This window comes from Amblyomma mixtum, chromosome 8, assembly GCF_055824585.1.
Source record: "Amblyomma mixtum isolate Tamu chromosome 8, ASM5582458v1, whole genome shotgun sequence".
Taxonomy (NCBI): domain Eukaryota; kingdom Metazoa; phylum Arthropoda; class Arachnida; order Ixodida; family Ixodidae; genus Amblyomma; species Amblyomma mixtum.
Window position 1 is genome coordinate 90899137 of NC_143019.1, and position 14481 is coordinate 90913617.

Genomic DNA, 14481 nt, shown 5'->3' on the forward strand with positions numbered 1-14481 from the left:
AGAGTTTTTGTGTTAAATATTGTTGGCGTTACAAATCAACAGTGGTCCTTTTCCGCTACCCTTAAATTGTAATTTCGCTTGCGGAATAAAATCTATGACCGTTTACGTGCAAGTTGAAATTTAACACTCCAAAATACCTTCGGAACATCACTCAGCTGTCAAGACCTTCACCCAAAAGCTCTTCCTTAGAGTCAGGTGAATTATCTTCACAAAGGATGAAGACTCCTTTTGATGTTTGTTTTCGCGTAGGAAATGCATGGGTTTTTTTCCTCTTTTTTTCAGAAGGAAACCATCACTTCGTCGTCTCTCTAAGAACCTTTGGAATGGATTCGCCCATGCATTCTGGCCTCTTGGTCATTTTGGGGATGGCACTAACGTCCATGTTAGGTGTTCCTTGTGTCCATGCACAAGACTGCCAGGAAAGTACCCAGGACTGTGACGCGTTGCAGGTAAGAGTAGCGGCAAATAGTGTCCTCTGCGCCTTTAAGCCCCGGCTCGATATATTGCTCGACCTTGTGTTATTTGTACGAATTCGTGTAATACCGCAGCGGTGGCCCTGTGGTTGAGCATCCGCCTCAGATGCGGGAGGTGCGGAGTTCGATCACCAGTGCCGCCGGGTACCCACCGGTGATACTCTGGGTAGAAGCTTCCCCTGGCCTGGTGCTCGGCTTAATGAGGATGAAATGTTTGGGAAATGAGTCTTTAGCCCGCCTTGAGTAGAGGAAGCAACCTTGTGGCACGGCGTTCTTTGGCGACAGATGCCCTTGCGCCATAAAAATTCATCATCATCAATTCGTGTATTGATTACTACACGTATCCCACAAGGGAATGAGCAACGAGAATAATGGCACCAGTGCACATTGCTCCCTCAAGGGAAAGCTGAACGAGAACAGGGATACCAATGGATATTTTTTTCTCGAGACTGTGGCATAAAGTTTTATTCAACTTCGACCCCCCAAGCGTTTTAGTGCCTCGAAAGTTTTATATGGCATTCATTTCGTTAAGAATTGTACGAATCTAACATTTCTGCGTGCTTAAAACACTTCCTGCAAAGTGATATTGGTAACACATAGTGTAGACGAAAGCGGATCGCTGTGTTCTTCAGCGACCCTGTCATAACACGGGATAATGTACTCGTGGCCTTCTGAAGATACGCATAGATTGTACTTAAGGCGCACATTTGGTTTTTAGGGCCAAACGTTTCAGGGTCTACTTAGCTACATTAGGTAGTACGCTTCAATCAGTTCAATAAGTTCAATCATATCGAACGCTTCAATCAGTTATGTGGCTTTTATATTGCTGCTTCTGGCAAGGATCCGCACGGCTGAAAAGCAATGTGCTCATACATATCAGATCCTGCCTTTCTCGCTGTTGTGAGCTATGCTGCTCATCCGTGCGGATCCTTGCCAGAAGCAGAAATCTCAAAGCAAGAGAACTGATTGAGGCTTTCTATATCAGTATGAAAGGCAGTTTGTATGTAAGCGAAATATCTGTTCCTCTGTATCAGGCGCAAAAAGCGTTCGTTATGATGTAGAAATTGATGCTTAAATTTCTTCCTTGCGCAGGCACTGGCTGAGTGTGTATAAGTTTGTGGGTTCTGCAAAATAAACTAGTTGTGGGTGGCTCTCTGTCCCGTTCTCTTGTCTTGTGTGTGTGTGTGTGTGTGGTTTTTGGCGTCTTTACAATGAATTACCAACTGGCCCAGCAAGAAGTTTTCTTAGACAATGAATCCCCTGTCGCGCTCTCACGCGGTAAGCAGCAAAAATTGACGGGTAGCTGGAACATATGCTAATAAATGCTTGAGTTAATGCAAAGGTAAAACATGCACGCAACATTCACAAGCTTCTATAGCTACGCATTATAAGAATTAAAACACGGAAGAGTATTGGATTTGTTCTGGCCTCCATTTTACATTCTCTGCAGGTAATATCTTCTTTGGCGGTATTTTTAGAGAATTTAATGGAAAGTGAACTCGATTATCAGCCACTGTTATCCACAAGGGAATGAAGAAAAAAGTTGGTATAATTAAGGCGATTTAGTAAAAAGTTCATAACAAGGTTTCAGATTTGTGGTTTGCCTAGCTCGTGTCATCAACTAAGAAAGTGTTTATATTGCCGCAGGTACTGTCAAATTTTGCCTTGTTTGACATTCAAGTCACTTCGGACCCTCAGCCTCCTACCTACTGCGAAAGGCTAGAGAGAACTTCGCTATCTCAAGATGGTACCACAGCTGAGTATGACGTCCTTTACACGACCACCAGCGGGAATGCAACGCCGTGAGTTGCCTTCGCAAGCCGTCAGGAAGCTCTACCAAAAAGTGGAGGGTGTGTGGAGTGGAGGCTAAAAAAAAACACGCTATCTCGTGGTCGAGAGTAGATGTAACCTTGAATGGTCTGCACTGCCGGAGTAGCGCATTGTATGCACTGAAGCTCGTTTCAAGGCACGATGTTCTCTGGGCCAAACATAAGCATCCGTCCGCAGCGTCACTCGAGCAGCAGAGTGCAATCTCCTCGCTGTTTACAACGGGTTCCACGACGCCATTGCTCTGCATGAAACCGAAAGCGAGCAGATTGATCAGCGCGCGAGGCGCTTTCGGTTCCCTCAAACATAGTGAGGGCTGCCCATGAGCCTCTCGGGCTGCCCCTTACGAAAATGGCAGATATGGGCCAGATATATTTTATATATGGCTGTATATACTCATATATGGGATCATATACAGTTAAATAGGTCCATATATGGTCGTATATGCGGCCAGATATGACCACGGGAAACCTGATATGCCGCAATATACGGCTATATATGGGTGTATAAGACCACAAATACGGGCAGATACGGCCATAAGGTACCTTATATAGTGCCATATACTTCTATATATAGTCGTATTTGCGTCCTTATATAGATGCTCTTTCTTTATATGGGGGCCTTCAAATCCTTATATGGAAACAATCTCGCATATATGGAACATATCCGACCTCATATATGGGATTCTTGTGCCATATACTTCCGAACTTACATAATTAACTTTGTGTCAAACATGATATTATTGGTTAATTAAGATGGTGAAACACACCGCACAACAAGATACTAAGCTTTTTATGATTGCGGCTTCAATCAAATTAGACTGCTATTACGTAGCGGTGTTTAATTAATGTGAATTAAAGTACAGCGCTATAAATCACATTAAACTTTGCTATGATTTAAATGCACTAATACATGCATATATGCGCTTTCTATCTTCGGTGGACTTCGAACCTTCCTGACGAAATAAACCTTCCTGACTGGGTCTAAATAAGCGGATTACAAGTCCAGCGAGTTGGTTGCGATCGAAATCATAGTTTCTAGGAACATTGATAGATTATAGAGTCCCGAACGTACAGCAAGCGCTTGGGGATCGAACTCAGCCCCTTCGCAAACGTGATGAATACTCAAACCATCAAGCCGGTGGTGCGGTGTACGTTCCTTCTTTGGGCGCTGTTCCCCAAAACTATGTCGTTCTTAAGGAAGGGGAAACCTGCATTGTTTGCGGTAATGCCAGACAATAAACGTTTGCAAAACCGCTGCAGCATACAGGCATTTCTTGTCCAGGAGCCTAAATAACACATCGCTGCTTGCGGCACAGGGATGAAGATTAAAACGCTCTAGTATAATTGTCTGAGAAAAAATACAAAATGTTTGGAAATTCACCTATCTAGAGTTGCCAGAAAAACGTTTACAATGCAGACGAGAAAAACTCCACAGCTGCACGCAAATCTTTTACCCATCGCCTGTTCCGCGCCGCCGAGTCTCCGTGGTATACTGACCAAGCTCGCCATTCTACTCCGACTGTTGTGCCACAGCTGAACAGTTTGTAAAAAAATCTTCTGCAAATAGTTTTTGATACTATGCGCGTTGGTCTGTTTCTTTTCACCTCAACTTTTTCTTCCCTTCATAATCAACCCTCCCCTGCCGGCCGATATTCAGATGCCAGTTCTGAGACCGGCAGTCACGGGGAAGCAAGACATACTTTATTTGCGTAATAAATGAGTCGCCGCTGTGTCCACGGTCAGCCACCACTCACGGCAAAATGTTCCTTACCCTACTGAGCGAGAGATGGCGCTGCTGAGGCGGTGAAAAAGCGGACCCTCGAGACCCCCTCCCCTCCCAGAACAGCAGAAAAGCGACACATTGCCGCCTTCGGCAGTGCTCAGTTAGAAGATAGCTGGCGGGTGGCTAGTCCAGCTCCGTGTCACTTTCTCTCTTTCTTTCACTCCGGAAGGCACGCCGAGGGAACCAGAGCTTGGCAGAGGGGCGCTACAAGCGCGAGTGAAACGCAGCGTCTCCCGCGACTCCCCACAATTGACCGGGCAGACCTGTCACCCCTCCCATTGAGCCCTTTCTCTTGAAAAAAGACCAGTTCCGCACATACTTTACACGTGTTGGACTGCCTGGAAATCTGTTTGCGCTGACGCTTGCTTTTTCCTTCGTGCTAGAACGCTGACGAAATTAAGAGGACTAGGAAAATGTACAAGGGCGATAGAAAATAATGTGAACAGCATGTTGCCTACGCACTGCGAAACTGGAATTCATGTCTGTAGCGTACTTATGTTCGAATTAGGCGCCGCGCTGTTTGCATTTCCTTCTATCGCGACAGTACCCTCTCAGGTGTAGGTTTCAAGAAAGAGTGGTCAGCGATTTTTTTTTCTGCGCCGACTTGAAAAAAAAAAAAGAGAACTCACAGTGCATCAGGTCCACTTCGTGGAGCAGATTGTTCACGAAACCGTCGTTACCGTTGCGGCGAAATCTGTGTCGCAAGTAAATGGCAAGTTTATTTAAGACGCGGAATTCGAGCTTAATACCTTTTTTTATGGCAGGGAAAGTTTCGCAAAATACTTAATTTTGTTGGGTAGCTGAGCAGTTAGATGTACGCAACTTTCTTTGCCAAAGTTGTAATTTCATTACGTTTTTCGCTGAATAATAACGAGTATGTGTTTATTTGGACGTAAAATAAAGATAGGCGAGGCTGAAAAGAAAAACAAACACGCGCGAAATGCGTTTACCAGATGCTGGCTTACGGCTAACAGAAAAAATGCTCTAGTTTGGTCAATCACTACGCAGTGGTTGGTACATTTAATGTAATGCCGATTGCAGCGCACGTGCATTCCCAAAACAATTTATTTGCAGAGCCATCTCTCATATTCAAACGCTCGCTCATGTGCAAGCTAATATCTTTACTACTTTTACTTTGAGACATTTTTTACATCTAGCAAAATAACTTCGGAAATTGAGCCGGGCGTCACACAAAGGAACAATGAGGCGATCACTGACCTTGCCTCACACGCGTCTGCCTAACGCAGCTGTTGATGTCAGCCTCCAAAATATTTGTTTGAGTTACCTGAACGGCGGAGGGCTTTACTGGCAAAAAAAAAAAAAAATTGTTTCCTTAGCGCGAGCTGTACGACTAAACACTGCATGCTTAGTGAATTACAATGAAAATTCGTCAGAAATAATACACACGCGCAACATAACAAACCAATTTAGCAAGAGAAAACCGCCTACTTCAGCTTGCGCACAGAAGTTATCCAGGCTTGCCGTCTCTCGTTCTCAATCATTTCACAGACAACAATTCCGAGGAAAACCATTTTTGAATGGGAAAAAGTGTATGAACGCATTTTTTTTATACACTGGAAGATTTCACTATACCAACCTCCCGTCGACATGCTTGCATTGTTTTTGTTTTTTTCTGTCTTGCTATTAATGTTTTTGTTATCGTTCGATGCGAGCGATGGAAAAGTTCTGCAAGATTTTGCTACACATCGAAAAGATTCACCATTACCTCCAAAATTTCCTCGGCAGTAGATTACAAATTTCGAGTATTGAATTTTTTTTCAGGAATGTGGCACATATGTCCAGGAAATCTATAGAGTTCCAAGGGCTGCTCTTGGCTGTTGATGTTGTGAGAACTATTGTGGCAGCACCCGACACAACAATACGTTTCTTCACTACCTCAACGTCGCGGCATTCCAGTCATGACTCACAAAGAGCGGCAACCCCTCTTTTGTGCACCCACGAGCAGGACGGGACGTGCTCACAATGAAAGAGAGTGTCAGCAGCGCGAGCAGCACGGGCACCAGTCGAGGCGTTGCTGACTCCATGCGCTCCGCGGGCGACGTGCCCACACAGAATTTCGAAAATGGAAATGACAAGCAGGCATGAAAAAAGTGCAATATAATCGCTGTTTTACATTCGTTACAAGTCCGGATAGTGAAGCTGGCTGACTGGCTTCAGCATTGTAGTGAATTAAAACGAGGACGCAGCGATTATATCGCAGTTTTTCATGCCTCACTCACTGACGTCCCACTCATAGTTGAGTTATTGAATTTTAAACAGCAAGAGAAAAAATCGATAATAAATTATTTAGCAGTTGTAGGAACACCACGTGGTACTCCATGTATAATAGTGCCTCACGCATCATTACAAAGAAAAAACACGCACCCAAAAGTTAGGTGTCCATGCTCCTTTAAGTGCCCTTGCAGATTGAAGGACAGGTGTCTAATTCACTCACATAATGAAATCAGCCGCATACCTAACATCCACATACATAACATGGTCGGCTGGAATGGCGAAAAACGCATCGTTACTACACTCAGTTAATGGTAGTGCTATATACTAGATGTCTTCAGGAAGAACACTACTTTGTTTTATGTACATGTATTCCGCTCAGAGCAGCATTGGTGTAAGTAAACAAAAAAACTAAGCATTTCTTGCTGAGTATGTTACAGGACTTTTGTGTTAGGTATTTCCTCAGGGCATTAATTTAATTAGGGACAGCAAAGGAATTTGGCCGTGATGTATCGCATTGTGATGGTAAACTTTAGGAAGGGTTTAGCGATGTAAAATTCAATAAATTACGTTACAGAATGTAATGTATTTTCTAGTTTTTTTTTCTATTGATCCAGAAAAGGGTTTTAGATGGCGGGAATTCACCGATATCAATATAAAAATTTTAAATCCGCTCTATGCAACGTGATACAAACCCATACAGAAAAACTTATAAGCGAAACATCGTGAAAAACTGCATAAGCACACTCAGAAAAACTACATCGTACCCACAACGCGCACGCACGCATGTAAAAAAAACTGCCCTAACCCGCTGAACCACACAGATGTATAAAAAACCGTAGTCTGAAACTAAAGATGTCCTCTCCAAGAACGCCCCCAAAAACCACTCCCTATTAGTCAGCGCATTCCCTCTCTTTACACAAAGAAACAAAAGAACTCCTAGGACTCCTACCAGTGATGGCACCTTGAAAACACCCCAGACTATGTAAATCCGCTCCCAGTTTGCACTCCTGAATTTAGCTCCAAAATAGACTCCGTTCCAGTGGACCCTCATATGCATGCGCAAGCATGCATGGTCTCCATGAAAAGAGATGAAATTTTAATTTTGATATATAAACACAGCAGTAGGTCGAGCCTCCCATCATTAGCGAAGTTTGTTTACGGTTTCGGAGGGAATATCTTGGCGCTCTCCTAGCTGACTGCAAACTGAACGAGAGAGCAACGTCCACCCCCCCCCCCCCCCCCTTCCCTGTTACCCAGATGACGTCACTCGTGCTCGCCAAACTGCAGCGCATGGTGCCTATACTTAACATCGACATCCCAGCCGGCTATTAAAACCCCATTCGAAACACCATGAGAGAAAAAAAATGCAATGTAAATTATTTACTGGTCACACGTTCATAGCCCATTTTGTTCCGTCTACAGCATGGCAAGCGAACAGCGCATGTGAAAAAAACAAAATATTTTGCCTGTCTACTTTCAACTGTAGTGCAGAACTAGCCTGATTCCTGTGTCTGGGTGAAGGGTCTACCTAAGTACATATTTTTAAACTGGCTGCAAGTGAATACTTCTCTGCAATGTAGAAAAAGAAGGCGATATTCGTGTTCGCGTTTCATTCCGGCTGGATTGTACAGCCTGAACCTTATAATGAACCTGACGCTCACGATCCTTCTGTTTGCTTCTTAATATGATGACTCCCCATATTACTGCAAAAAATACTAAATCAGAGAAAGATAGCTTTTGTCTCTAGAATTGAAGTCCATTGTGCACGCAACCAGACCATATCACGGCGCTTTCCGAGCTCTCCAGCGCCAGCATTAGCTGCTTCGATGAGACCCTTGCTTTCGATGAATAAGCGCTAGTCGGCATTGTTCGCGTATGTGGTCTCGGCTTTTGTGGAGAGCGAATACACAAGTTTGGCGAATTCAAATGGTCATAAGTGAAGTTTTGGAAACTGTAACCCTTAGCGGAGGATTGCTGATATCGCAGGACGAATAGAACGAGCGGGAAGCACCGGTGTCACCCGGCATGCCAAGCATTGCTTTAAGGCCGTTGTACGATCGCTTTTGAGCGGATCCGCCAGGCAGGCGGACTGGCGGACCGAACGACCAGACAATAGGCATTCGCCCCGTTCGGCAGGCGAAAGGAAAGTTGGTGAACTTCAACTTTGGGGCGGACGAGCGAACCACCCGGCGACCGAATTGCAGCGATTGGTTGCTTTTTACGTGACGTAGGCATCCGCTCCTGCCGGGCAAGATGGCCGTCCGTCGACTGAACTGGGGAGCGAGGCATAGGTCGTGGCTGTAGTGGTGGCACCTATGCCGTGAGGCATACTATATTGGCCACATGTTGATATTACGAGTGTTCAGAGCGACTGCGAACTTCTCCGCGTGCAGCAGCGGCGAGCAGCGACAGTTTCCCGAGTTGAAATCGACGCTGATGTAGTTGACAGAGGGCCTCTTCAAACCGACGCAAGACCTACGCGTTGGCGGTGTCACGAAGTGTTTATATGGAGCTGTTTGTGGTTGCTGCAAGCGTTCCTAATTCCTGCGAGGATCATCACGCACAGCGGCGAACAACAGCTGCTCACGGTGAACTTTTGTGCGTGCATGAGCTGCGTAGCACAGTGACTAGTGTCCGCGTAGTGAAAGTGATTGCGATCGAAGCGAGTGCTTTTACGTCAAGGCAGTGAAATGTGCGCCTTCGAGAGCTCACTACGCACGCCGTGCTTTCCGAATGCTGAAATGAACGTGGAGTTGTGCAGCTAGTCGCATTCGTTTGGATGGTTGCAGTGATCGCGACCGAAGCGTGCACATGAACGTTGTTGCTGGCTACGCATTCGTTACCATTTTGTTCGCGATTCGTGTTGGCACTGTGCTTGAGAATTGCCGTTTGTGCGACGTGACGCGACGCGAGCTTGGCTGCACGGCCGTAGGACTGTTTTGCGGCGACAACAGCGATGTCGCCGTCCTTCTGCGCTTTGGTGCTCCATTCAGTACGTTTTGTGATGATGGGTGCTCGGTTTACGACTCGCCGGAGAAACTGTGCAACCTGTGTGAAAACATCGGTGCAGTGCAAATGTATCTTCGGGAGCGTCATTTCTTTTTATTTCCTGCCGGCTGTGCGCACATTTGCCTGCAATAAACATATCGGCGTGATGAATGGGTGACTGAACACTTCCGCTAGCCATTTCGGTTTAGGTTGTAACAACATGGTATTCCGCGATTACAAACAAGAATCATTGCCGCTTTTGAATCACGACTGATCGACAGTGTACAAATCTCTAATATGTGCCAACTCATAAGTCTGTTTTTCATGAGCATTTCAATTGATGTAGTGCAGAAAAAAAAAATAAAAAGTGTGGCACCAGCTTATGCAATCAAAACTGACCACAGAGCAAGTTGAGCATAACGAGTCTTGATGAAAAAGAAGAAAAAAATATTGAGAAAACCTTTGCCATTGCTTTTTTTTCTCTTTTTGCTTAGCAGTGTTAAGTCAATATTGACAAATGCTTGGCAGTATTCAGTTTAAGTGGGATGTTGGTTTCCACTGCAATCAGAAAAATACAGTGGTCTTGAAGCACCTCATAGGCAATGACAGTGTCTGTTGTTGATTTTGCTCATGGTCCTTTTCGATCCGGGGATCAGTGGTACGAAACTGGATGTGTTCGCAATGCTATTTTTGCAGAGCTGCTCGCGAAATCGGCCTTATTGGTATTAAGCGGTTGTTCAGCGGCGCTTCCTGGGTCAGCCGCAGCACTTTGTTTAACAAGCCATTCTCGAAGCTTTGAGAAGATCTCGTCGATGCACTTGCATATGTCTGTCTGCTACCACCTTCATTTGCCTGTGACTGCTTGCTACAGACATGACTACTTGCAGACTGCAAAATAAGCCCTGTGGAGCTAGTAAAGCTACGCTAGGAACAAAGACGACGGTAACAACATCACTGCACAGGGTAGCAATTCTTGCTCTGTTGTCGTCCCTTAGCACAGTTTCGACATGCCAACTTGCCACCGGTGCACCCCACAGTACGCTACGATCAAGTTCTGTGAAATTTACAGAAAGCAACAACGGGAGAGGAAGTAGGTTGTATAGGCATATCTAGTGCATGCTGTACAGATAGCTTCCTGCCTTATTATATCCTGGCCCCTCTGTTTTTAATCCTGCATCACCCAGCACCTATGGCCCTATTTGTGTTATTGGCATGTGCTGCAAATCACCAAACACATTTCATACTCTTGACCCTGCTAGATTGTTTTGGCCCATTAAGTTGTTTGATTCAAATCGGCAAGCTTTTAGTAGACATTTCTGCAATAGCCAACTTTTTCTTGTTCTTCACGACATGCACCTTGACTGCAACATCCCCCATGATGCTTTTGTTCTTTGCTTTGCAAAAGCATGCGATTCCCCTATTTATGTGAGGCTGGTTTTCTTGTGCTTTAACTTGCATCCAATAGCTCTAAACTGGATCCAAGCTTAAACAGCCAGCCTTCGGCAGATTTCCCTTTCCAATTCTTATGTATCTTGCCTTTTCCTGCAATCTCGGACATCCGCCAAGGCACTCCTTTGGGCCTCAGCTTTTCATTACTTGCATTATTACCGTCCCTTCAGTGTTTTGTCATATGCCTTCACTGACAGCCATATGGGGTGTGCCATATTGCAATCAATACCAGCATTTCAGTTGTTCAAAACAACAATTAGCATGCCCTGGATTGTCCTGTTTGCTAATGTTACTAAGAATGCAGTAATATTGTTTTTTATTGTCAGCATTACATTTTGCCAACTTATAAGGACTTCCGATAAAGGTATATTCACTGTATATTGGTTCAAATACCTAATGATCCTCATACACCCACCCACAACCTAGGATATTTACACCATGACGTGTTGTTAGTATCACCGTCTTCCAAGTTACTTGCATTCAATTCCCCTGTGTGTCATCAACTTGGGCATTCTAATGGCACATGGCACAAATCTAATTTAACTAGAATCCTTGAATTAGTTCAGTCCTGAGCCGCTTGTTTTATTTTCTCAGGCCATTTTTGAAGGTCCAGTGTGACAGCACTAAAAGTGCATATTTGAATGTCTTCATCTTATGCAGGTTTTTTTTGCTCCTTACCAACACGTCCCCAACTAATCAGTCCCAACTTGTAGTCTCTCGTGCACTAGGTGCATTAACACTCTTGTGCCTCATTTAGCTCATATGCCACTGAATTTGAAGATTCGTTTTTGTTCGTGCCACAGAAGGCTGTAACGGTCTTGCATCCCACAAGGCTGTGTATCTTACTGTCCTTCGAAGTGGTTACTACAGAAATCATGCTACAAATTACGAACTCACTGAGCTCCTACCTGGCACACCATTTTAAAGCTCGCTACTAAACTAACGTCATTTAGGACAACTGAGGTGTGATAAATATGAAAAGAAATAGATCTGATATAGTGCTCAGTCACTCGGTCACCTCGGCAAACCAGTACAATGCTCTCTTATGCATAACGTGTTCATTGAGAACTTTGTTCATAATTTATTTCAAACTATATCGGGGCAGATTTACACAATAGTAGCATTTGGGCTAACTTTGCACAAACTAGCTCTAGCTACCTACATTCGCTCACTGCAAAGCTAAACATGCATTAGTGAACCCACCTGTTGTTGACCAGGCTTCTCTTTGTGCTTGTCTGTTCTGCTCAGCTGAGCAACACACTGACTTCATGATGTGGCTCAGTGAGAATTCTACATGTGTATGCTTATGCATGTAACTCGTATATAGTCACATGTACTAAGGATAGTATTAACTGGGCAACTGGTTCAGCTTAAAAGCTCTCATCATCAGATTGCAGCAAAGAGATAGCAATAAAAGACAAAAGTCATCACTGCCTTTCTGTTTTTCTTCGTCATCCTTCGGCCTGACTTCAACTTGGTTTTTTTCCAACTTCCTTATGACTACTGATGGCTCAGTTAATTCGTTTCCTTGCAACCCAGACTGGCAGTGGAATAAGGATATTTTGCTAAGAAATTGGTAATTAGTAACTAGTACGACATTATTCTATATATAACAAGTGGTGTGGATATCGATTAACAAATACAGATTCTCTCTTTTGCTTGCTGCTTTGGGAATCAGAGTTGCCCTTAAAATTTCTCACATTATTTTTTACTGATCAGAAAGGACGTACCTTCAAGATTGCTGTAGAGCTTTACTGGAGAACTTAAGCATCTATGGCCCACACATACTTCAATGGCTTATTTCAATTCATTCTGTCCTGAGACATCATAGCTCTTATTTCTGAAAATTAACTTTTTCGCATTCTGCTTCATATGATTGTGTTTGTTTGAGGTAACTGCAAAATATGAAGCAGTTCCCGTTCCCTTGACTATACAAAGCATTCTATCCTAGTCTCCGCCAATATTTGCTATGTAAACTTTCCAAATCGGTTCTTGCATTTCCTTAACCTCTAGGCTAGTGTACTTACTCCCTTATCTAATTATGTATGGATTAATGAGGATGGCACATGTATACTTTTCTGAAATACGGAGCAACCACTTTGTTTTAAATTCATGGGACAGTTAAGAATGCTTTGTGGTCAAGAACTTCAAAAACCACGCCACGGCTATGCGGAAGTTCAGCCTAAGTGCCGGTCGCCGAGGAGCAAAAAAACATGGAGGAAATGCAAAAAAAGACCACGTTTTCGCGCCGTCTAGGTTGCCAACAGGAGCATGCTATTGGACAGGCGGCAATCCCGGGCGCGCCACTCGGAACGCTTTAAACCATCCGCCTCGTCCGCCAGCTCCAAAATGATCGTACAACACCCATTCCGCCCCACGCCCGAGCGAAGGCCGAAAGCGAGCGGTTCGCTGGCTGGCGGATCCGCCCAAAAACGATCGTACAACGGCCTTTAGGGAGCCGTCAACAGTCGACCACTGGCGCCGCTCGTGGATAACAAATGAGATCATTTTCACCGATGCGATTAATCGTCGAACATGCTTCTGGATAAAGCAGTTCAGCACCGAGTATTTGTGGTATGGAAGAAAGCGGATCTACCACGACCGGAAAGCGCCAGTTCTCCGGCTATCAAGTGTTTCGTCGCAAACATCCGGTCTTCTTGCAGTGATCATGCTCTGTAAACAAGTACAGTTGCAATCCGCGCATCAGAAAGGGAATAGTTAACATAGCTTGCGTTTTATGCCATACAAACGATTACAGGTATGCAGACAACGGTGGTACTGCAGTGCAGTCGACATTTGTGTATTCCCGCTGAAATTTCACGCGCACGCTGTAAATGCTGAATGACGAGTCATTAACTTGAAGCACTAAATAAGCGACAACGCAAGCAGCGTGCTAAACAAAGAGGAGAAGAAACAAGTGAGCAGCAGATGTCGAAATCAAGAGGGCCGAAACAGTTGCGGGACGCGGCTCTGAGGCAAGATAACGGCCACCGCCAATGACAGGGGCGGTCTCTGTTCGCATTTCGTAAGCATTTGAAACCGTCGAATGTCGGCCAGACGCCGAAGAGTGCTCAACTTTCCGCTAAGATATCTTTTTCTCAATTTCCGCAAAGCTCCGTCGACTAGAGTGGCGATCAGTTCGACGGGATTTCAAGCAACGACGCAGCAGGGGTATCGTTAGTTATATTTATATTGATAAAGATACACGCGATATAAAGCCCCATCTCGATGGACACTTCCAAGGCATACACGCGAAGCGCCTGCGCGCCCAGCACGCGCCGCGACGGGCGTCGAAAAGTGGCATGAACCTCCATGCTCCTGGTCCTGGCTCGCTCCCCCTCGGGAGCCGACTGAAAAAAATGTCAAGCCGTGAACAAGAGATGGTTTGGGATCTGCAAGGATTCCAAGAAAATTTAGGGGAGGCTGAAAGAGCTTCAAGCCATGAAGAAAAAGAGTCCCCGAGAGCCCCCGCGGTCCTCCCATTGTTGTAAACCGGACCCCGCTTCTGACGCGCGCGTGAGCGCCCGTGCGCAGGTGCCGATATCTGACATGCACAGATATGCACAGATATCTGCTAAGGAAGGCATTGGTGGCGCCACCCTTGACTGTCGTCTGTTGCACAGAGCTAGAAGCCGGACCCTGCAGTGCGCTACGCACTTTCCTGCCGGGCGAGCAATTTCCGGTTATACCCGTTGTTGCATCCACTTGTTTTCCCTTTGAAATC

The 14481-nt window shown here is 45.1% G+C and overlaps 1 protein-coding gene across 1 annotated transcript in view; it reads left to right on the forward strand.

Annotated features, from left to right (window-relative positions):
* Positions 1–323: 323 nt before the first annotated feature.
* The window catches only part of LOC149333476 (uncharacterized), a 40885-nt gene continuing 26727 nt past the window's right edge, over positions 324–14481 (forward strand). The window contains exons 1-2 of the mRNA XM_089557732.1: positions 324–449; positions 2121–2275. Of these exons, the coding sequence (XP_089413858.1) occupies positions 324–449; positions 2121–2275 (281 nt within the window). The remainder of the gene's footprint in view (positions 450–2120; positions 2276–14481) is intronic.